The sequence below is a fragment of the Natator depressus genome, chromosome 7 (assembly GCF_965152275.1).
Source record: "Natator depressus isolate rNatDep1 chromosome 7, rNatDep2.hap1, whole genome shotgun sequence".
Classification (NCBI taxonomy): Eukaryota; Metazoa; Chordata; order Testudines; family Cheloniidae; genus Natator; species Natator depressus.
In genome coordinates this window covers 88,824,601-88,848,127 of record NC_134240.1, presented here as the reverse complement: position 1 = coordinate 88,848,127, position 23,527 = coordinate 88,824,601, and the positions used below count along the sequence as shown (strand labels likewise).

At 39.5% G+C, this 23,527-nt stretch overlaps 1 protein-coding gene across 3 annotated transcripts in view; it reads right to left on the bottom strand.

Moving 5' to 3' along the window:
* The window catches only part of A1CF (APOBEC1 complementation factor), a 49,834-nt gene that overhangs the window by 10,920 nt on the left and 15,387 nt on the right, over positions 1-23,527 (bottom strand). For 2 of the 3 annotated variants that reach the window (XM_074959006.1, XM_074959007.1), the window contains exons 3-9: positions 22,967-23,101; positions 21,190-21,320; positions 19,735-19,973; positions 15,830-15,994; positions 9,295-9,392; positions 7,054-7,327; positions 4,003-4,211 (exon numbers count right to left, since the gene is read on the bottom strand). In XM_074959006.1, the coding sequence (XP_074815107.1) occupies positions 4,003-4,211; positions 7,054-7,327; positions 9,295-9,392; positions 15,830-15,994; positions 19,735-19,973; positions 21,190-21,320; positions 22,967-23,101 (1,251 nt within the window). The remainder of the gene's footprint in view (positions 1-4,002; positions 4,212-7,053; positions 7,328-9,294; positions 9,393-15,829; positions 15,995-19,734; positions 19,974-21,189; positions 21,321-22,966; positions 23,102-23,527) is intronic. The other variant, XM_074959008.1, reaches the window with a different exon arrangement.

Genomic DNA, 23,527 nt, shown 5'->3' with positions numbered 1-23,527 from the left:
ATATATAGAGTGTCCCAAATCAGTCCTAATGCTGATAATTAAGAGTCCTACTAGGGCTCACTTTCTACATAGCTTTCTATTAATGATGCCCAAGCCAGTTGTTTGTTCAGACAATGTCATTCACCAGTTTTATGGATAGGAATCTTGATTGGATCCTCAAGGTGCCAGCTGGCTTTAGAATTAAAGGGGGAGTGTCTACAGGGGAAGGCCCCATATCCCCTTGGGTGCTCTGCTGCTCATCAGCCAACAAGGGAGATGCAAGGTGATTGGTTCTTGCTTCCCACAATCATGTACTTAAACCCCTGTACAGGATTTATCAGGCCTCTTGCCCCATGTTTAGCTAAACTCACCCACCCTCCCTCCTGATAGTTATATAACATAGGAACTATGTTTTTATGTTGTTTTGGGTCTGACTAATTACTTGTTTAAAAGTTCAGGAAGGAATTTTTCCCACTGGGGCCAATTTGGCTATGGCCTAATGGAGTTTTTTGCCTTCCTCATAGTATCGGGAAGGCATATTCAGGTTAAATAGGTATAGGATTTAGGAATTTCATTTGAGGAACTTTATGAATGTTAGTTCATCGCAACTTGAGGCCAGTGTCTGGGGTGGACAGAAGGCCAAAGGGCCAGTGACCAGAAGAGCTGAAAGCCTTTCGCTGGTGGACCCCAGGTCTATGGGCAAGAGGGAGACTAGATTTGAGTTTGCAAATGGCAGTGGTACATAAATCTGTGCAGACCCTCTTTGGTACCCTCTGTCCCCTTTGTAGGGGAAGCGGGGGAAGATGAGAAGGTTCAGCAAAGCAAGCTGAATCCTTGGGGAAGGCAGTGGAGAGTCTGCTCTGAGTTATGGATTATATAATTGGAGCTATGTAAAAGTCTCACTGAACCCACGTATATGCCTGTTATTGGAAGATGTGGGACAAGGTTGGTGAAAGATTAACATTGGAGAAAAGCACTAACAAAGTTGCAGCCTGCTGCCTAAAAATCATCGCTGTCTCTGTCCTCATTCACTTGCATATCCTGATCAAGTAGCTCTACCATATACCATGTTCAGTGATCTTAAAATGGAAACACACTACGGCATAAAAGACTATCACGAGTTTTCCAGTTAAATTTTCATCAAGGCTGCCTCCTCTAAACTGTTTGTTCAGTGTTGTAATGATTTGCACTTAAATTTGCTCAAAGTGCTTTATAAACACTAGTAAATTTACCTCCCTGCTGTCTTCTTAGCTGGGAAAGTATTAACTCTACTTCTTTGTAAATGGGGAAATTGAGGCGGAGGGCAGTAAATAGACTTCAAAATGTCAGAGAAGGAAGGTCTCCTGATTCTGTTATCTGATTTATCCACAAGAATATCCCTCTTCTAATGTGATAGACCTTATCTTTGTTTTATAAATGTGTGCAGGCTATTCATACTCATATTCATTCTTATAGCACTGCTTTGGACAAGTTTTTCAAGGCATCACAATCCATCCATCAAAACCACATTAGTGATTTTTCACATTTAAAATTTTACATATGTTCAATTTCATTTTTAAATTCTTATTTGAATAACAAACTCAGATTTGAGTTTGCAAATGGCAGGAGTTCATAAATTGGGTAGTTAGGCATCTACCTGATTCTCATGTATAAATGTAGCTTGTGTGCAAAAGGGCAAATGTTTGTGTATGCAAGAACTTATATATGAAAAATTGCAAATGCAGAATCTTAAATATGAAAACTTGCTGGCAACATTTTAGAAGCTGCTTTTAAAATATTAGCCACCATAGCCCAAAGCTAGTTTATGAACAGCGTTAGGCCCATTTTAAGATGCTCTATCAGTATTGAAATCCTATGTGAGACATGTACATATATATAACAACTTAGCTGGGGAGAGGAAACAGAATTTGGAAGGGTCTGACATTAAAGCCTTTCTGAAATGGACCTAGATTAATGAATAATATTGACCAGATTCAAAAGTGAATCTAAACTACTGTCATTTATACCTTCTTCTATCCTGCCACCATGAGTGTGGGTTTGGTACTTTAATTTATATCTGTGTATTAGTTGTTTTTCCTTCTAAACAATTTTTTTTTTTACTCCTTAGCCTGTCAGCTAGACTCTTTTAGATTCAGTAGGCCAAATGCAGAAGTAATGTGAAAAGGGCTATAAGTACTATGTTTGGATATGAGTGTGCTCTCAGTGAGTCTGCTTCTCAACTGTTATAATTTACATACTGAAGAAAGTATGAATTACACCAGAGTAGTTTGTCCCAGGCTTAGATTCATTTAAGCCCACCTCAGAATTTGTCACTGTGACAACATTTTGTATGTTCCTAAGGAAACCACTTTATCAGGAAGATTTTCATATTAAATAAATGTCAGTATCAGTTCTATTTCAGGTTGTCTCTTGTATATCCTTAAAATCTTTAGAGGTAATTCATCTATAACTATCAAAGAACAGCCTCTGGGCACTGGGACACAGGATTCTCAGGAGACTCACATAGTCATACTTGTGATTAGATAGAGAGAAATTTTCAACTGTATTTTAGCAGGAATATGCATTCTACTACATGTTTCTTGTGCTAATTAACAGACCTCTTTTATTATAAGCAGTGTCACTTTTAAATATCAAGGGCAACATTTTCCAAAACATTTAATTGATTTAGAAGCATAAATCCCACCATGTGGAATTAAGTGGTGCATCATAGAAGATATCGTCCAACCAGGGAGCCCAGTCTATAAAGGAGAATGGGAGCATGAGGTATCTGAACTACACCTCCTGTCAGGCCCTGCAGTGCTATTTTTAAATGGAAATGTTTAGGTTTTCAGGTATTCCATATTTTGATGAAATATCAGAGTTTTCTGTGGAGAACAGAAGCTTTTTGCAAAAAACTCATTTAGTCAAAAACCCAATTCTCCACTGAAAAATAGTTTTGACAGAAAATTTATGACTGGCCTTAGCCTGTAGGTACTACTGTGATGGTAAGTATTAATAACAATAAGTTTATATCTAATCCAGAACTTTCCCAAAACTCAGGATGGTCTGAATTGAGAATTTTGCATTGCCCAATTAAAGAGAGAGAGGGCTCATCATATCATGAAGGCCAGACCCTCAAAATTCCAGGTAATTTTGTTCTGATCTGGGATTCTGTTTTGAGCCTTTCTCTAATTTCAACAAGTTTGTTATCTGTGTTGAGCCCAGTCCTGCATGTTTTACCTATAAATAACTTTGTGACTTCCACAGGAGTTCTGCTTTTGTCAAGGACTGAATGATTGGATCAGTACGTTAACTTTAAAAGGAGGCTTTGCTGAGAAAATATTCAGGTTCTCAGCAGTAGTCTTTCATGTTAGATTTCACAGTATGCATAAAGTTCTGCCCTCGGATCTGGCAAGTAACTCTCATTGAAATTATGAAAGTCAATGGGAGCTGACATGCTGAGAACTGAGGGCATGTTTAAGTTAATAATTTTTTATTCTGTTACCATATTGGAATGATTATTATAGTTTGAGGCCTCTAGCTATGTAATGTAAATATTGTGATATGCTGTGGAAAGCAGAAACTTTTTTTTAATATGTCCCCATTCTTTGTTTTTCTGTTTTAATAAGTGTTTTTCATTGCTTCCTAAACTAAACGTGTTTTTTAAAAATAAAACGTATCAGTAATAATTTCTGAGCAGATATCTCTTTATTAGTGCACCTCCCAAGGATATGCTGGGGCTGAAGTGATAGTAAAAGTAACTTCAATCCAACTTGTGTAGTCTTCAAGAATAGTTGGAACAGGCCCTAAAATAGCAAAACCCTTCTTTAGGCCTAACAATGGTAACTTGTAGTTATTCTCTGTAATGTCTCTTTCAAAGGTGAGCAGATCACTGTGTGAACATACTTATGATCAACTATCAGCATTTTCAAAACAAGTAACCATTCAAACTGACTCTAAATCTATTGTATTGCTCAGAAAGCATTAAAACGAAGACTAATATGGGTCTGACCAGAGAAATTTTTCCTAATTTATTGTACCTACCTGAGGAGCAAGTTTAATTCCATGTGGTTTTAAAGCAATATGGTTCATTGGGGTAAGCTCCATTCCAGGCAAAAGATCATAGAGTTTGTCTTCTCCCCTCTTTTCTCCTTTGACCTGGTATCCACGACCCAGGCCAGTGTAAGCCAAGTATCCACGTCCTCCTAGTCCTCTAACTCCCGCAGCCCCTACAGGTACATTCATGTAAATTTCTAGGAATGTAAGAAGCATTAAACTGAATCAAATCACCGGAAAATCACCCTGATTCTTACTGTAATGGAAAAGTTAGCCCCATTCACTGATTTCTGATAAGAAGATGGGTAGGAACACTGACTGACTGAGAACTGCTGCACATTCATACCACACTATTCACCACGAAGTAGAACTCACAAGGGGAAGTTTCTTTATTACCTTTGGAGGAAAACACAATAATACCATGAATATAGAGCTAGTACCTACACAATTGTATCATTCTGGCTTTTATCATACTTCTTGGGGGGTTTATTTATGTTTAGTGCCTGTAATTTCAGGCTGCAAGGTATGAGCAGCATAGTTTCCTTAGAAAATTCATTGCAGATGAGAAGATATGGTGAATCAGGAAATTCTAATTGATTACAGTACATAACTAAGATTGTCCTTATTCCTATGGTATCACTTCTCTTATGGATTATCAATAATTTAATCAATATAAACCAGATCTCTACCCCCATATCTTTTAAATTGTTTTCCTAAAGTGCCTTGAGATGTTTTAGTTAGAAGGAATGTCCTAGTTGTTTCTGACTGACTTTCCCATCTTCTCTGTTCTGTTCAGTCAACATAGGGCTTAACTTTCCATTGAATTAATGCACAGATTACTTTTGATTTTTTGCCATGTTTCTAACCTGATTTACAGTTGAAGAGTAACAGGGACAGTTAAAAATTAGATTGATTACCGCCCATTGGTATAATTTAAGATTTTAAATGAATTTAGAATACATAGATTTCCCCCCCCTTCTTTGAACTAATGACCGTTTTCTCACATTACAACTGGTTCCTTTCAGAAGGATTGTTTGGGAATTTAGGAGATTAAAAAGTGAGAGCATACTAAGGAAAAGTGAACTGAGTGATTTGGCAGTTTTGACACATTTTCCAAATGTAATTTTAATGGGTTTTAGATTTATATATGCACAGTAAAGCTAAAGTACGGGCAGCAGCAGTGCAAATTTCCCAAACCATACCATCCAGCCAATGTATCTTAATCTTTCTCTGAAGGGATCACTTCTAGGGGAGTTAGAGATTAGGTTAGTTAATTCAGTCCTCATCAACTCTACTGAGTACTTCAGACTGAGAACTGTTTTCTTTAGGACATCTTTCTACCTGGAAATGGGTTGAGAACACCATCTGATTTCACTTAAGACATCAATCTTCTGTCAGTTGTTAATGATCTCAGTCACTGCTAGACATGAGTGAGAAGATTTGGATTTTGAACACCCCAGCATTTAATTAAACCATTATAAAGTAAGTGGGCATGTGTAACATTCACACCTTAGTTTTGGGAATGTTTCGGACTGAAGGCTTCATTCAGGCTTCTCTCTAGTCTTTCAAAAATTAACTTTAACTTTACCAATCTCTTATGCTATCCATTCCAATAGACTGTTGTTTTTGTTTTGTTTTGTTGCAGGAAACAAAACACAAAACAAAACAAAAACCCTGCTAAGAAGCATGACCTTTTATCATGTTAAATAGTTGATGTTTTGTCTACACTGTGATAGAGCAAAATTGGAACTATATTTCCAAATCTGTGGCGTGAGATATAATAGGATCCCACACTGAAATACCAATCATTTGATTGTTTCAAAATTAAAACCCAACCAACAAGATAGTGCAACAAAACCATCCCCAGTTTTGATTTCTGTAGTCGACATACTTGAAAAGATACTTAATGTCGACAGTGTAACCTGTTAGTGCTTATGGCCACTTCTTGTAGCACACTCTGAAGCACTTTCTTGTTTTCATCTCTGTTTTGGAGGTTCATTTGTCATTCCCTGTAATGATGCTGTAATGCTTCTTAGGGCCCCAGGATGACTAGGGTAATGGCCTTGCTAGAAAATTTTCTGGTTGTGGGGAGGTAAGAGTCAATACACAGAGCACTGAAGCTCCTGGGACTAGTTAGCTTTCCTGAAATCCAGCCTTGAGCCACTAAAAGGAGGAAAAAGTCAACTGCTAGGCTTCTGGGACTGAATCAACAGCCAGCTGTGGGCAAGGAGTTCTGTTGTGAGTGGAAAACTCTTGTTTTGTTTGTTTTTTCCCTCCTGGGACAAAATGGAGGATTTTTGGTTTGTTTACTTTGGAGCAAGAGTAATTCAGAGACTGTTGAAAGACTTTAGGCTTTCTCCTGGGCTGATGAGGGAATATATATATTTTTTGTTTGCTTAGCCTGCCTGAAGGTTCTCATCCCCTTTTAAAGGAGAGATTCCAAAGATTGTGGCTATTTTGCAGTGCATGAAGGCTTTTAGTCTCTTTCTTAAAAGGATGCATGACCTGAGGCTATGCAGAATTATAGAAAGCTGGGCTATATGCATAGATCTGCCCCAGTGAATGGAGATTGTGGTAGGTGTAAAGAAGAGGAAGTAGCTGAGAAAAGCAGGAAATTTGGGAGACGATTGTGTGTTCCAGGAAGATTTATTGAATGTTTCAGTGCTAGCAATGGGAACTCCTAAGAACGGGTGGGCTGGAGTTCCTTCATAGTGAGGAACCATAGGACAATGATCATGAGACACTCCTCAGATCATTAAAGACTCAGGAGCAGCCCCAAATTATGGTCCTCTCTGAAGGACTCTGAAGTGCCTGAGTGATGGGGATATGCTTCAACTCATATAATCCAAGGTGGTTTGTGCTAATTTCTCCATTTAGTTAAAACTGGTGGATGCCCTAAGGTTTTTAAAACTGTTTAGTGGAACCAGCTTTAATGTGGTGCATGGATATTTGATTTCATAAATTTACCTCCTACTCTAGCTACAAAGCTATTTCAAAGATAGATTTCTGGGTTGCCATAGGCATAGCTGCTGGAGTTACCTCTAATGGATGGAGTTCGGATAATGCCCCTACTGCTGAGGTCACCCTTGGTGGCAGGGAAATGAAGGTTAGGAATAGTCGCGAAGGCCTGAGGTGCATAGAAGACTGGAGCTCCAAGGTAGGCTGTGGCAGGATCATACACATGTCCAAATGTGTAAGTGTATTCTCCTTGTAGCATGGTACCTCGTCCCCCTGTGCCTCTGGTGTGTCTAACGTAACTGTCTTTGTCTACTGGTTTTGCTAATGTCACTTCAATAGGGGAACCATCCAGCACCTTTAAAACAAGGAGAAATGCATGGAAAAATGCAAGGGAAGCACAGTACAATATCCAACATCATAATGACTGTTTTGTATAAGGCCAGCGAAGTTCTGCATTTTGTTAAGCACAGCTACTTGGGTGGGGTGGCTGAAAGAGTTTGAGAATCTTCTGCAGTGAAGTCATGTTCCCATGGGCAGAAAGGCCCCTGGCTGCTGTTGCAAAATGTGTGAACCATGGCAGTCTGCTCGTCTTCTGCCTGCAGCTGCTCTGAGGTTAGAGGAACTTGGGCTATATCTACGCTTGGAGCTAGAGTGTGTGATTCCCTGCTCCCAGGAAGCTAGCGCTCAAGGAGCTAGTGCTAGCCCATGCTAGTGCTCAAGGAGCTAGTGAGCTAAAACTAGTAGTGTAGCTGAGGTAGCTCACGCAGTGGTGAGTGTCCGCATGGGGTAGCTGCCCCAGGTACAAACCTTCCTGGACCTCGTGGGTGTGTACTCAAGATGCTGGCCTGTGCTATCATGGCTACACCACTGTTTTTATCTCTATGAGAGCTAGCACAAGTATGCTTATAAGAGCCGGGAATCACAACCCCAGCTCCAAGTTTAGACATAGCCTTAGAGACACTCCTCTTCTGCCCACAGTAATGTGTGGCTTCAATCAACCGCTCATTTTAAAACTACACTTTCTGAGAAGGTTCAAAATTAGGTAAGACCTGTTTGCCCCTTGCCTAACCCAAACATTACCATTTATATTAACCTGAAAACAATAATAAGCACATGAAAACGGAATCCGGTTTTCATTGTGATGTTAATTGTAAGTACCACAACTTCAGTGTTGATTCCAATAGGTGATGCAAAATATGTATCAAAGGGCTTGATGCAATGAGGTACTGTAGTACAGCACCCTTCAATGGAAAAGTGACTGCATTACCTAGTTTCCCAACATAGATGTTCAAGATAGTGATTGCACATCTCAGAACATGTAGAGTACATTTGTACACGTACAAGGTGGCTTTATTCAGCTTCTAGATTGAAAAGCACTGCAATTACAAGAAAAATAGCCTCTGTGAAGAGAGTTTTTGAGCTGTATGATACCTGATCAATGACTGTTTGTTTTACCAGAGACAAATGGATTAATTTTCTTAGCAAGCATGTATTCAGTTGCAATGCAGAGCCTATGGAGGGTGTGAATAAAATATCCCATATCGTTGAATTCATGGACCCTGAATTTCCTCTCTTGCTGTCATGTTCTCAGCACAGGAATATATTTTTAATATGTGTGTAGCTCCTATTAATTTAAGTTGGGGTTATGTTAACACACTTTTTTGAACTGTACACTCTTCAGAGCAGGGACTATTCCTATGTGTTTGGAAAGGATTTGGCACATTTGAAGTGATTCCTCAGTAGAAACAGGAATAAAAGAGGGATGAGTAACACCCCATGATAAGTATGTAATACTATTACATAATATTATACACAATATTTGCAACATATAAAAATAATAAAATAGTTAACTCTTAAGACCTGGTTATTGCTTTATAATGCCAAAAAATTGTATATGGCATTAAAATTGGCTGAATTCTGGAAGAACAATAACAGTTTTGACAGATCTTTGTTTGAATTCTGAACAGCTGTTTTGGTTTGACCATGTTTGTAGTCATCATTTACTATTGCACATTGCCTTGTTTTTTGTTGACACATAAGGAAAAGGTATTCAAAGTGCAAGCATGAGATTTTGTGACCTGTTATTCAGTATTAGTCATTTGTTCATTATTCTGTTTCTTGCATCGAATCAGAACAGAACACTACTATATGATTTAGGTGACCAGTTTCCCATTATGCAGATAAGTAGTAAATAGTCAAAATGAATAGTTTGTGAACTCCCAAAAGGCCGAAACTTGATTACATAAATTGCAAACAATTACAAAAAAGCAAATACAGTTGTATGACACCAATATACTATGAATGCTACTCGTGCAGCATTACCTTCCCATTTAAGGCTTTCATAGCTTCAACTGCATCGTCTCTGTTATTAAAGTGTACAAATGCATAGTCTCTGATTTTCTTTATTCTTTCAACTGCACCTACAAAAATGTTGGGATATTAGTTCCGCAACTGTCTTTTCAAAGGAATACAGATTCGAAATTAACATTCTGGGTTGTGTTTTTAGCACTCAGTTTTACAAAGCACAGTTCTGATCTGCAGATGCTTGTGCATATGAGTATCTCACTGAACTCAGTAAGATTACTTGTGTGTAAAGCTAAGCTTGTGCATAAATAATTGTAGGGTCATGATCAAAATGAGTAATTACTGAACCTGTCATGCTATTGTTTTAATTTGGTCTGATTACCCAACTCAGAATGTTACACTTCTCAGAGTTTAAAAGTTTAAATAGACTAAGTTAACTAAGTAGTCTAGAGACCTGGTATTGCCAAGTATGTTTTAAAACTACATTGGTTTAGTTTTTCATTTATGTTACAGAAAAGTACAGTTAATTGAACAGAAAAAGTAAACTTAAATATATGTGATGTTAATACACACTAAAATAAGAGTAACCCTCTTTACCTAACAAATCAAGGCAACCCTTGCAGTCCTATTTTCAGATATATGAAGTCAGGTAGATCAGACTTGGTAAAAATCAGGGCTGAGAAGGAAACCATGTGCAGTAAATGGAAATAGAGCAACAACCTTTACAGAGTGCAATAGAACCATGATCATAGCTTTTAAGTGAAGCTCTTAAGTATTCTAGAACCAGATATATGAAAATTTAAAAAACAAATTACAGTGAGGAAGTGCATTCGAGTGCATTTCAACTCTGAGGAATTTTTATGTCTGGTAGTCTCCACCAGGATGGCTGAATGCAACTGTCAGCTGGTTATGTAATATATTCTTGAATTATGTCAGATTCCATAGAACATTCACATTCAGTTTGTTTAAAATGTCATTTGGTGTCATATGCTTGCATGATGGATTCAGATTACTTCTGGGCATATGTGATACAAATTCACTTTGGTTTTGTTTATTTGTTGCAGCTTGTCCTGACTTTTACATCCAGGCAGCCTCAGCGCAGCCAGCAAGTTTAGAAGCACTAGTTTCCTTTTACAAAAATTTGCCTCTTTCTCACTTTATATCAGAGCCTTTTCCTGTGTTTCCACTGGCTACCTGAGATGTGATGTGTGTGTCAGCACTCATTATAAAGTCAACGAACAGGTTTGTCATATGTCTTGAAGAACTCAAGGCAGTCTTGATTTCTGAATATTTGTTCTACCTCCTGATTGCCAAGCAATTTTGCAGAACACATGAATATACAGACACATCAGCCAGACAGCAGGAGTGGGGGGAACAAGGGTCAGAGAGAGAAACATTACTCTAAATCCAATGAGTTTATAATTGATGGTGTATTGAATATGCATCAGTTTACAGATTTTCAGTGAAAATGTCGGATTTTTTAATCACTACAACAGGCCTTACTGCCCCATAACCTAAGCCGTGCTGAACACAATGCCATCAACAGCCTCAGGAACAACTCTGACATCATAATCAAAAAGGCTGACAAAGGAGGTGCTGTTGTCACCATGAATAAATTGGAATATGAACAAGAGGCTGCTAGGCAGCTCTCTAACACCACATTCTACAGGCCATTATCCTCTGATCCCACTGAGGATTACCAAAAGAAACTACACCATCTGCTCAAGAAACTCCCTGAAAAAGCACAGGAACAGATCTGTGCAGACACATGCCTAGAATCCCGACCTGGGGTATTCTATTTGCTTCCCAAGATTCATAAACCTGGAAATCGTGGATGCTCCATCATCTCAGGCATTGGCACCCTAACAGCAAGATTGTCTGGCTATGTGGACTCTCTCCTCAGGCCCTATGCTACCAGCACTCCCAGCTATCTTCGAGACACCACTGACTTCCTGAGGAAACTACAATCCATCGGTGATCTTCCTGAAAACACCATCCTGGCCACTATGGATGTAGAAGCCCTCTATGCCAACATTCCACACAAAGATGGGCTACAAGCTATCAGGAACAGTATCCCTGATAATGTCACAGCAAACCTGGTGGCTGACCTTTGTGACTTTGTCCTCACCCACAGATATTTCACATTTGGGGACAATATATACCTTCAAGTGAGTGGCACTGCTATGGGTACCCGCATGGCCCCACAGTATGCCAACATTTTTATGGCTGACTTAGAACAACGCTTCCTCAGCTCTCGTCCCCTAATGCCCCTGCTCTACTTGTGCTACATTGATGACATCTTCATCATCTGGACCCAAGGTAAAGAAGCCCCTTAGGAATTCCACCATGATTTCAACAATTTCCATCCCACCATCAACCTCAGCCTAGCCCAATCCACACAAGCAGTCCATTTCCTGGACACTACTGTGCTAATAAGCAATGGTCACATAACCACCACCCTATACCGGAAACCTACTGACCGCTATACTTACCTACATGTCTTCAGCTTCCATCCAGGACACACCACAAGATCCATTGTCTACAGCCAAGCTCTAAGATACAACCACATTTGCTCCAATCCCTCAGACAGAGACAAACACCTCCAAGATCTCTATCAAGCATTCTTAAAACTACAATACCCACCTGCTGAAGTGAAAAAACAGATTGACAGAGCCAGAAGAGTACCCAGAAGTCACCTACTACAGGACAGGCCCAACAAAGAAAATAACAGAACGCCACTAGCCATCACCTTCAGTCGTCAACTAAAACCTCTCCAGTGCATCATCAAAGATTTACAACCTATCCTGAAAAATGATCCCTCACTCTCACAGATCTTGGGAGACAGACCAGTCCTTGCTTACAGACAGCCCCCCAACCTGAAGCAAATACTCACCAGCAACCACACACCACACAACGAGAACACTAACCCAGGAACCTATCCTTGCAACAAAGCCTGATGCCACTCTGTCCACATATTTATTCAAGTGACACCATCATAGGACCTAATCACATTAGCCACGCCATCAGGGGCTCGTTCACCTGCACACCTACCAATGTGATACATGCCATCATGTGACAGCAATGCCCCTCTGCCATGTACATTGGCCAAACTGGACAGTCTCTACACAAAAGAATAAATGGACACAAATCTGACATCAGGAATCATAACATTCAAAAACCGGTAGGAGAACACTTCAACCTCTCTGGCCACTCAGTAAAAGACTTAAGGGTGGCAATTTTGCAACAGAAAAGCTTCAAAAACAGACTCCAATGAGAAATTGCTGAGCTTGAATTAATATGCAAACTAGATACCATTAACTTGGGTTTGAATAGAGACTGGGAGTGGCTGGGTCAATACACATATTGAATCTATTTCCCCATGTTAAGTATCCTCACACCTTCTTGTCAACTATAAATGGGCCATCTTGATTATGACTACAAAAGTTTTTTCCTCCTGCTGATAATATCTCATCTTAATTATTTAGCCTCTTACAGTTTGTATGGCAACTTCCACCTTCTCTGTATGTATATATATATTCTCTTACTATATGTTCCATTCTATGCATCCGATGAAGTGGGCTGTAGCCCACGAAAGCTTATGCTCTAATAAATTTGTTAGTCTCTAAGGTGCCACGAGTACTCCTGTTCTTTTTGCAGATACAGACTAAAACTGCTGCTACTGTGAAACCTATTACCACTAAAGTTAATGGGAAGTGTGGGTTTCAGAGACTCTTTGGGTAATCTGATCCATAGTGGCAGCTCTAGATTTTAACTCCTCTAAACTGAACAAATTGTTACTGGATGCTGTGTTACTGTCAAAAGGCTTTCCCAGTACAGGATCACTGGCTCAAATGTACAATTCAGTCCCAAGGTGTTGCAGTTCAGCATTATGTCCAGTGCAAGAGGCTCAGGGGAGGGGGAAAATCATTTCAGACTGTTGCTGACATTTCTGAATATAATTTCACTATAACCTAGAGCGGCACTCATTTCCCCAAAGCTCAGATTTGCTACTATATAACCAGTTTTTTAGAACATACAACAATCTCAAAAACGAGTTGTTCCAGAATTGTAATCCATCTAAAATAATAATAATAATAAATATTATTAATAGTAAAATAAAAAAGAGGGAGAGACAGAGAAATTTCCAGTTTTCAAAATGATCAAACTGCAAAAACATATCATTAAAGCAAATGCAATTTAAAAACTTCCAAAAACTGTTTTGGAATCCATTTCCTTTGAGCAAATTTGGTTTAAGTAAAAAATGATGGAGTTTTATAGACACTTTAGGTGACTATAAATGTGTTTTTTAAGGAGTGCTAATAAGTTAAGTGTTCTGGAGCAAACTGGGATTAATAATGGGGGAAGAAGCTGAAAGTAAAATGATTTGTCTAACAACTTCGTGTTTGCTAAAAGTATTATACTGAGGGATTAAGAAGACAGGAATGACTCATAAAGGAATTTCTAATATATCTTTCAGCTGCAGCCTAATGTGAAAAAGAGAAATTTATGTAGCAGAGACAAAGCAGAAGAGTTAAGATGCTCTGTAATATAGCTTTAAACTTTAAGGAGAAAGTTAATAGAAGTGAGTTAAATTATGAATGATTTCCTGATGCTGAGCACAAGAAAGTAGTGCAGAGATTATTGTATTTCTTGGAGTTCCAAAATGCACTTCTTTATACAGAGTTGGATTTTCAAAAGCTTCTACATGATTTAGGAGCAAAACTCCCATTGAAAATTATGGAACTTATGCTCAGCTCATGTAGACATTTTTGAAAATTGCACCCTACATACTCATAGGTGGAAAGGATAATATTAGGATAATTTATGGATTACATTATAAATATTGGTTTGTATTTTTATATAAGTTTCTGTATGTTATTCATTTCTATGATGGGCAATTAAGCTTATCAATTTTCAAGCGTTGTATTGGATGCGAGTTCTGGAATGTAGAACATAGGTGAATTAAATCCAGAGCAACCCACCCATCTCACCTGGTGGGAAACATGAATGGACCTGCAGTGTGGTAGGCAGCTGGGAGGAGGTGGGGAATACATGCCTGGGAACTCAGGGGCAGGTTTTCCCCTGCCTCCCATTGGCCACCCAGAGGGAGATGAGATCTGAGTGGCCCCTCACCACTATAGCCCTTTGTTATTTTAACAACTGCCTGGGGTTTTTGGGAGTATCTAGCTCCAAAAAGCTGCTCCTTAGCTGCCCCACTCTCCCTCTCTGTCACTGTACTATAGAAGCAGTGTTTTTTGAGTGTTGTGGGCCAATTGCCTGTTTCGGTATCAGGAAGGAATTTTTCCCTTTGGGGCGAAATTGGCAGATGCCTGCAGGGTTTTTTGCCTTTCTTGAAGCATCATGGAAGCACATTTTGGTTTAAATAGCAGTAGAATGTAGAAATTATTAGTCATTTGCAGGAATGTTGCAACCAGAGTCCAGTGCGGTTACAAAGCCAAAAGGGCCAGCAGCTCTAGGTAATTTACTGGGATTTTGCTGATGGACCTTATGCCTCTGGGACAAGAGCGGACTGAAGTCTTCACAGAGTGAGGTATCTTTTTAGTACCTTCTGTCCCACTTCTGGAGGTGGGGAAGGTGAGAGGATTCAGAAGAGTGAGCTGAGTACTATGCGTAAGCTGAGGAGAGTCTATCCTGAGTTATGGGATATAGGGTGGGAGCCTGTAATCCCACACTGAACACACTCAGATGCCTGGTACTGAGAGATGGAGAAGGAGGGCATACTACCCTCTCCCCAGTGTTAATAACCTTGTGGTCTGTCACTTAAATCCCTCCCTGTGCCTGTCTTCATTCACCTGCATGTCCTGGTCAAGTTAAATATGGGTTTAAAAAATCCAAGTGCTTTGTGATTCTTCAGTGTGCAAGTTTTATGTCAATACTCATTATGTAAAACCACCTTTACAAAGCGTATGGAACTTTCAAAAGTCAGTCAATCATTGCGGGGAGGAGTGAAGCAGCCATACTGAATCACTCTCTTTTGAACATTGTCCTTTTTCATAGAAGAAGAATAGTGAAAAGAGTCTATCCCACTTACATAGGCTCGCTCTCCTGGGAGGTAAAACCTACCCCTGAAACAAAGCTAATGTTTAAAAAAATCAAAATAACCTTTCTGCAGAAATCAAGTTACTGGAGAGCATATATACAAAAATCATGTCACAACAGAAGTAATTTTTACTAACGTAGAATCCTTAGGACTTTTCATACACCATTTTGGACTGCAGCAGAGCTATTTGACTTGCCAAACCTCCCTGAAAATGTCAGTTGTCCTGTCAATTAGAAAACAAGCCGCTTACTGGATGATCTAATGCCAGCAGTCGCTGTTTTAGGAACTTAAACTGGGTGAAAATTGTTTCGGCACTTGAAGCTTTTACAGGGGAAAAAACAGCTATTTTATCCTTTACGCTGGTGTTCCACCAATTTAGTATTTCAGAGAAACAGACCAACTACTGTTAGTTTACTATAACTGAACAATATCTATCAATTTAATGGACTCAAACCCGCAACAGCTAAAAACCTACTTTATGTCATTTCCTACCTGTTTTAATATTGTTGAATTCTTTTTCAATCGTCTCTTCGGTGGTTGATAGCATAAGGTTTCGCACATAGAGGATTTTAACTGATGACATTGTATCTTCATCAACTTCAACTTCTGGTTCTGCCCAGTCTACAGCAATAGGATGTCCCCATAACTGTATTCTTCCTGCAAAAAATAATAAATAATTGAAAGTACCATTGTTCAATTGGTTTCTAGGCATATTGATGTTTTGTATAACATTATGCTGTGGTAGTAGTAGAATGGACTGATTATACAGAAGGTCTAAAATTTCATGCTCAAAGCAGTGGCACATATACCATATGTTTCCAGAAACAGATAGTCAGATGTCCAGATTTTATTCTTCTCGCACTGCAGATGTGCAGAATCCAACAAGGATGGAGAGAAAATATGGTACGGTCCTCAAACATTTTCATTCTATGAACCACTTAGAGAGATCTCTTAATGAACCTGCTTCTCTTCCAAAAATTCCTTCCCTCCACTGCTTGGTTTCAAAATGTTTCTTTCTGCAGCTGACTGGAAAGACTCCACTGACTACAGTATGATAAACACTGTGATTCTAAGAAGTTTAAGTAAGACTTATGTTCTCAGAAATTTGATTTGTGTGCAGTAGTTTGGTCCCTGTAGCATAGTGCTTCAATGGAAATAGCGAAGATAGGGGAATGCAAGGCAATACATTATTACAAGAAGGGCCTTATGTGGGGGAAAGAAATCTCACTGACTTGGTGTGTATTGGATGAGTCCCCCAAGGAGAAATTGTAACTGATTTGGGGAACTCTAAAGGGAAAAAAAGGGGAAAAATTAGATGGCTAAAAAATCAGTGCTATGGCAGCATCATGCATCTCATGTCCATAGTAATAATTTACATTTGGTTAATTAATCCACTGCTTTTAAATTCATCAAGAGTGTTGGCATAGCTTTGCATGCAGCCACAGAGCTGGCCTTGAGGTCATGCAAATGATGCTAATGAGCACTGGCAAGCAGCCTTGTGCAGAGGCACCTCTTGTCTCCTACAGATGGCAACAGTAACTGCTTCACCCAGCTTTCCTTCCATTCCTGCACATCCTGTAGGGAATTTCTCCTCTTCCAACAGTAATTGAAGCTTAGCTCAGCCACAAAAATCTCAGGACCTTATTTCCTGCCCAGTCTTGTCCTGGATTCACCCAGTAACATCAGAGATGTTGTGACAAAGTCAGTGCTTTTTCACTGGCAATTTGAATGAGTTCAGTAAACAAGTTTTCTCCAGATGATGCATTTATATCCAGCCTAACAATGGAGGTTAACAGTGTAGTCCTTCCCTTATCTTGTCTTTCTATGATTTTTTTTTTTTACATTTGACAAAATAGAAACAAATTTTAGGGACTCTCCCCCCTTTTCCCTTGGGAATGGGGGTTGGGGGAGGAAGGGGAAGAAAATAAGGAGGGAAAGAATTTGAAAACTTATTTTTGTTGAAAAACTTGGAACATTTATGAAGACAAAAATGTTTCCTTTCAAAACAAGAAACTTTTTGTTCTAAATAAATCTGAAGTGAATTTGGCCAACTCTAGCTCTATATCTTTTCGTGCTAGCCTAAACTTGGCTTGAACTGGTAAATGACTAAAAGTAGCCATCTGATAGCTAATTGATAGCCTATGTAACATGTATGGCTCTTCAAGGCATAAATAAGCTTGGACTCTGAACTTCCCTCATACTAGAACTTGATGAAAAATTGCATGGAGGGAGGAAAAGCGACAATGTTTTTTTCAAAAATTGTGTTCCTATTTTTGACCACCTCTACCTCATTCCCTGAACTACCCTTAGAAATAGTCCCTCAAGCAGTGGTTAGGCTCATAGTATGATGTAGCTTGCTCTGCAACTACCTGAGTTCTATATATCCACAGAACAGTGGAAGCTTTACTTTTCAATGAGAGCTTAAATCTACCTTAAAGCAAAACATATCTTAAAACTTTGCCCACTGCATCATGTGGTGATATCACAGTATAATTTATTTTAAAAGCTTTGAGTGATATTAAGTTGGCCAGCTGCATATGATCTTAAATTATGCTCACATGCCAAGGTGAATATAGAACAAACAAAAATGGCTATCTAGCACCATACTTAAGCGGAAGAGCATTTTACAATTATTTGACCCTCACAGCACCTCTGTGAAGTATTATTCCTATCTGGCAAATAGGGAAAACTGAAGGAGTAGGACTTGGCCAAAGTCACACTGTGAGAGACAGAGCTACTTAGAGAATCTTGAACTCTTAACCCCATCTCCTTGCTTTTGTCACTATTCCACACTTCTGCCCATATGTAAAGTTCAGTATAAACATGGAACTTTTGTAACACTAGATGTGTTGTAAGAGTGATGGTACCAAGATCTAGTTCTCTTTTCTGACTTTCATTATACACAATTTGAAGATCTAATATTGATGATTAATAATGCACAGTGACTTTCACATGATGTGTGTTATGGAAGTGGATCTCCTAAAGGCCAGTTGTGTAAATTATCTTGGGGACTGACAGTCAAGTTGATTTCTTTTCACCTTGATCATTATCACAAGTATTAGAGGTTCTATAGGTCAATTATAAGCTACCTATGTAACTCTACTGTATTCATATTACCCCCTTGGTAATACCTGTACAAACCTACTTAAAAATTAATCAGATCTCATGGCTAAATACTAGTAAACTTTGCTCATGTCTTCAAATGTAGCATGTAGTAAATTCTTATTCAAAGATAATCCTTGTGTAATATAAGTCTAGGCATAAATGCAATTCCTCATTAGAGATTTCTTCGTTAGGCTCCAGTTAGGAAAGCATCCCTGTTCAGGAAAATGCTTAAGCACATTCCTAAAGCTAACTATGTTCATAACCACTTTCCTGAATAAGTGCTTCAGACTGTATTCTCCAAATCCTGCAAGGTTCTGAGTACCATTGATTCCCACTGTAGTTAATGGGAGTCCCCAAACTTCTGGATTAGGGCTCATAAATATTCCCACATTCAGCAATCTTGCCATCTCCCACACCATCCTGGGAAGAAAACATGTTTTTTTCTTTAATGCAACTTTATATCCTTGCAAAATCTGTAGCAGCTATACTATCTCAAATATATTAGACTGCATCAGTACAAAGAATGATAAATGGAGTTTATCAGAGATTTATTTCTAATTTCAGCAGAGATTGAGCCTAGCAAATCTCTTTGAACTAAGAAAATGGCCTAGCAGGGCTTATTCCACTGAATTCCACTAATCTGACCTGTATTAACTGCAAAAGTATTGTCTTTTGCAGCTGATTTTGATGTATATAATAAAGTACATGCATGTGTATGTGTTGGGTGTCTTTGTATTATGTGATGTGATGGTGGCAAAGATCACATTAGGCTTTGCATTAGAGTAGAACTGGTTGGGAAATTTTTGTTGGAATGATTTTTCCGATTGAAAATGCCCTTCTCCCAAAATCAAAACTTTCCATGGGAAAATTTCAATTTTGCCCCAAAGTCTCTTGATCAAAATGATGGCTTCCCAGCTGCCCCCTTGGAAGGCTCTTTCCAATTGACAAAGCTTTCTGGGGGGCTACCAAGACTGAGCTCCCTGTCTCTGCCTTCCAGTGTTCCCCCAAGTTCTGGGACTGGACAGTCAGCCAACTGGGAGACTCAGCCCCCGTCCCTTGTGCCACTCCAGGGCAGTAAAGGCTAAGCATCCCGTCTCTCTGCCTCGCTGGCCCTGGAGCTGGGGAGAAGTGAAGAAGTTCAGTAGCTAGGCTTTCTGCCTCTCCAGCAGCTGGGCGGGCAGACAATAGGAAAGCTGAAAAATGTCAGTGTTTGCTGTTGGTTTCTTTAATGCTAAATGACCTCGTGAAGCGCCATAGCGAAGGAAGCTGCATGACCAACACTGCAGACAAACCTGGTAGCAGTTTTCTTCTTGCCATTGCTGCTGCTCGATGACTTTCATATTCCACAAAAGCAAAGCCACGGTTTTTTGTTTTGTCTGCTGCGCTGGGATACACAATGACATCAATGACCCCATCTGTGACTTTCCTCATCTCTGCTAAAATTTCTTCTCTCTTCTTGTTTTTTGGGATTCCTCCTACAAACAAACGGCAGTTGTCTACACTGGCACAAACCCCTAGAAGTCGTCCATTCCTGCATACAAACAACAGTTCCAGTTTGTAATGAATCAGGCTCATTTCTTTGAGAAATCACAAGCCTCATCTTCCCAAAAACCATAGTTTAAAACTTATCAATCAGACCAGTCCATTTGAGCAGTGTACTCCATCCAATACACAATCAGCAATTGTGCCAGACAAAAAGGAATATATTCAGAATTGATTTTGAATGTTCACCCACCCACAACTTGAAGGTGAAATTGGAGCTGCAGACAGGTATCAGTATTTTGAGAATATATTGCTTGGAAATAATTTGAGACTTTGGGAGAAATAAATTTCAATCTTTAACTTCCTAGGTGTTTATTTCCACAACCAGCCATTGAGGGTTGTCTTTACCCCAGAGCTTTACCATTGATGAACACAACAGTGAAGAATTGTATTTAGCTAATATGATGCTGACCGTGATTTACAGTCACTGTAGACAAGGACAAATCATATTCACCAAAGTGTCAGCTAATTGGGAAATCATAGTCAGCCTGTGGGTCAGCACAACTGGGGGTCTGGGGAAACAACTTCTCACTGTTCTCCAGCCTGCATGATTCAGGCCATAGGGAGTGCTAATCCCTGTTCTCTCTGGGTGCTTCCTGCTTCTCTCTGTGCTCTGTGGAGAGTCCCAGGGAGTGAAGTCTCCTTCATTCATTCCCATTTTACCTCCTCTTGTTCCCCAGCCCCTCTGGAGGGCTTTTGAGGAGTTACAGCTTCCTTCCCCACAAGCCTTAAAAGGCTCTTCATTGCCTAGACAGCTTCCAAATTCCATCCCCAGACAGCCTTAAATAATACATCAGAAAGTCCAATCCCTCATGGGCCTTTGCATGATGCCCCACTCATACTCTGTGAACTTAAGAAGGCTCCCCGCCCAGTTCACAACTCCCCACAAAGCTCAGGAGGGGCTAGTCAGCAGCTCCTCCTGCCTCCCCAGGAGCCAAAATAGGGTTGTCAGAAAAGCTGATCCAGAATTTTTTGATAAAACACATTTTTGTTAGAAAATGCAGATTTATCAAAATGGAAACTTGTGTATTTTCATCAATGGGAAACTGACTGATTGTACAAGGGAATGGTGGATGGTGTGATTTTAAGCTTTAGATAACTACACATTCATTTTTCAAGTCGCAGGTAAAATACATAATGTATAATAAAACAGACTAATACATCATTTGATTTCAACTTTATATGAACATACCAGTCATGCTTACCTAATTTCATAATTATTAAGTTGCTTGATTGCATTCTTAGCCTCCTGTTTGTTAGAGAATGTTACAAAGGCATATCCCCTATTGTTTCCATTGAAGTCCATCATCATTCTCATTTCATAGATTTTACCAATCTGCAAATGAAAAGAAAAGTCAATAACCCATTCTGAAAGGAAACTTTCACCAACAGCACAGAAGCTATTTACACAAAGCTGGTTATTTCCCTGACTGTGTCTTGTGTGCATATCACCTCAGAGTTGTTTGAACATCTCCATTAATGTGACCATCAGCCAGAACCTATTTTACTTGAGAACTGTTTTCTGACCCGTGAATGAAGTCAGAATAAATAAAGGCAACATATGTTTAAGTGACAGTTAGGGCTGAGTTAGCACTGCAAGGTAAATGACCTCTATTCACACCATCTGATAACACAGTACCAGAGTTCCAATGTGTGCCTCAGGAACCTTACTGTGCAGTTGTCACAGTAATGATTTCTTGCACTGATTTGCTCTTTGTTTTTAAATATTTAATTTCAGTCTGTGCTAGGAAAGAAAAGGACTGGAGGCTCCAAAGTCACACAGCATCAGCCTCATTCTCAAAGTCAGTATGTGCACCTCAGTTAACCAAACTTTTTTCTGTGCCACTATTGGTGGGATTTTTCTCTTTCTGTATAGACTTAAGAACGGCAGTGAAGACTATTTAGAAGTGCTGCAGGAGGACGAGGATAAACTTTTGGGAGTTTCCTTATTTGGGAATGTGATTACCGTTAGTGATAGGGAGGGCACAGTATGTGCATGTCCTGATATAACCATTATTATCAAGTACCTGAGGTATGCTAAGCACTTTACAAAAAATAAGACATGGAGTGAAATTCTGGCCCCACTGAAGTCAATGCAAGTTTTACCACTGACTTCATTGGAGCCAGGATTTCACCTATGTTGTCCCTGTTTCAGGGAGCATACAATCTAATTTTGGAACTCATGCAACAAAGAGTAGAGTTAAAAAAAATTAAGGGGGGAAGGCAGAAGCGTTACAGTAATGTAATTATGTGGTGACTTAGGTTAATCAAATGATCATGTTGCTGCTACTACTTTCATGCTTTTAAACTACTCCCGTCTTGTGTGTGCAAAAATATGTGAGTGACTGCATGCCAGTTCACACATCCAATGACAGTGGCTGCATGTGCATATCAGTGAAGGCTGGTTATAACCTGTGGTGTTTCATGGTCCAGTAGGAGACGTTAGACAGGATGGGGCACATTAAGGGCCCTACACACCTGCTAGGATCTGGAAGGAGTCATTGAAGGAGCATGCTGCTCCTCTCAAAATCAGGTGGAAGGAATGCTATATCATGCTTTCTCTGCCCAGTGCTCCCGGAGGCATTCTGCTTGTATCAGCCCTGTGCAGATAGCATGCGTCAGAGCACCTCTGCTCAGCACTTCTGCTCTATACCCCCACATTTCCGTAGCTCCAGACAAGTATAAGAATACAGCTTAGCCCTGTAATAGAAAGTGAGACTCAGAACAGATTTAGGTAACAGGAGCAAACTATACAGTAGCCTCACCAAACACAGCAGTACTATGGGTTATACACCGAGCAATGTACACACACAAAAGAATAGTCGCTAATGTTTGTGTATTAGAATTATATGCATTTCAATTTTCCATTTGTTATTTCATGTACCAGGCCTTTGAAAATGCAGCCTTCTTTCTGAATACAGTTTTATCAGGAACATGTGTATGGTACAAGAGGAGGAAAATCTCTTAAATGTAAAACATTACTTTTTCACATAATGGAATAAGTTCATCTTCAAAAAGGTCTCGGGGTAATTTCCCAATGAAAATCTCACAGCCCCTCTCTGGTGGCGGGGCATCCCAGCCAGGCGGTGGACCTCCATACTTTCTTTGTCCATTTTCCTGCATCAAAGAAAAGAAACGTAGTTTAAAATATATGGAATCAACAGAAATATCTCAAAATTGCCTTATTTGTTTCTATAACTCTCCATGGACTTATCTGCATAACTGTGCCTTTCTTTCTATTCCCGCCCCCCCCCCCACTTGGCCTCTCTGCTCATCTAACACTGGCATCCTCTCTGACCCTTCACAAAATCCTGATTCAATAACATCCTTCTTTTCAGCTCTTGCCATCTGAAACAATGTCTCTGTGCAACTCTCCCTCATTAAGCCGTGATCCAATGCCCAACGAAGTCACTCAATATTTGCTAAAATGTTACCTATCTCTGTTTACTTAAAGTTGAACTATGTGGATAGACCCTAGTCAAATACTACCTTTCTGATGCTGTAGTGTTTAATATAACATGATGTATTGGACACGGATGCCAG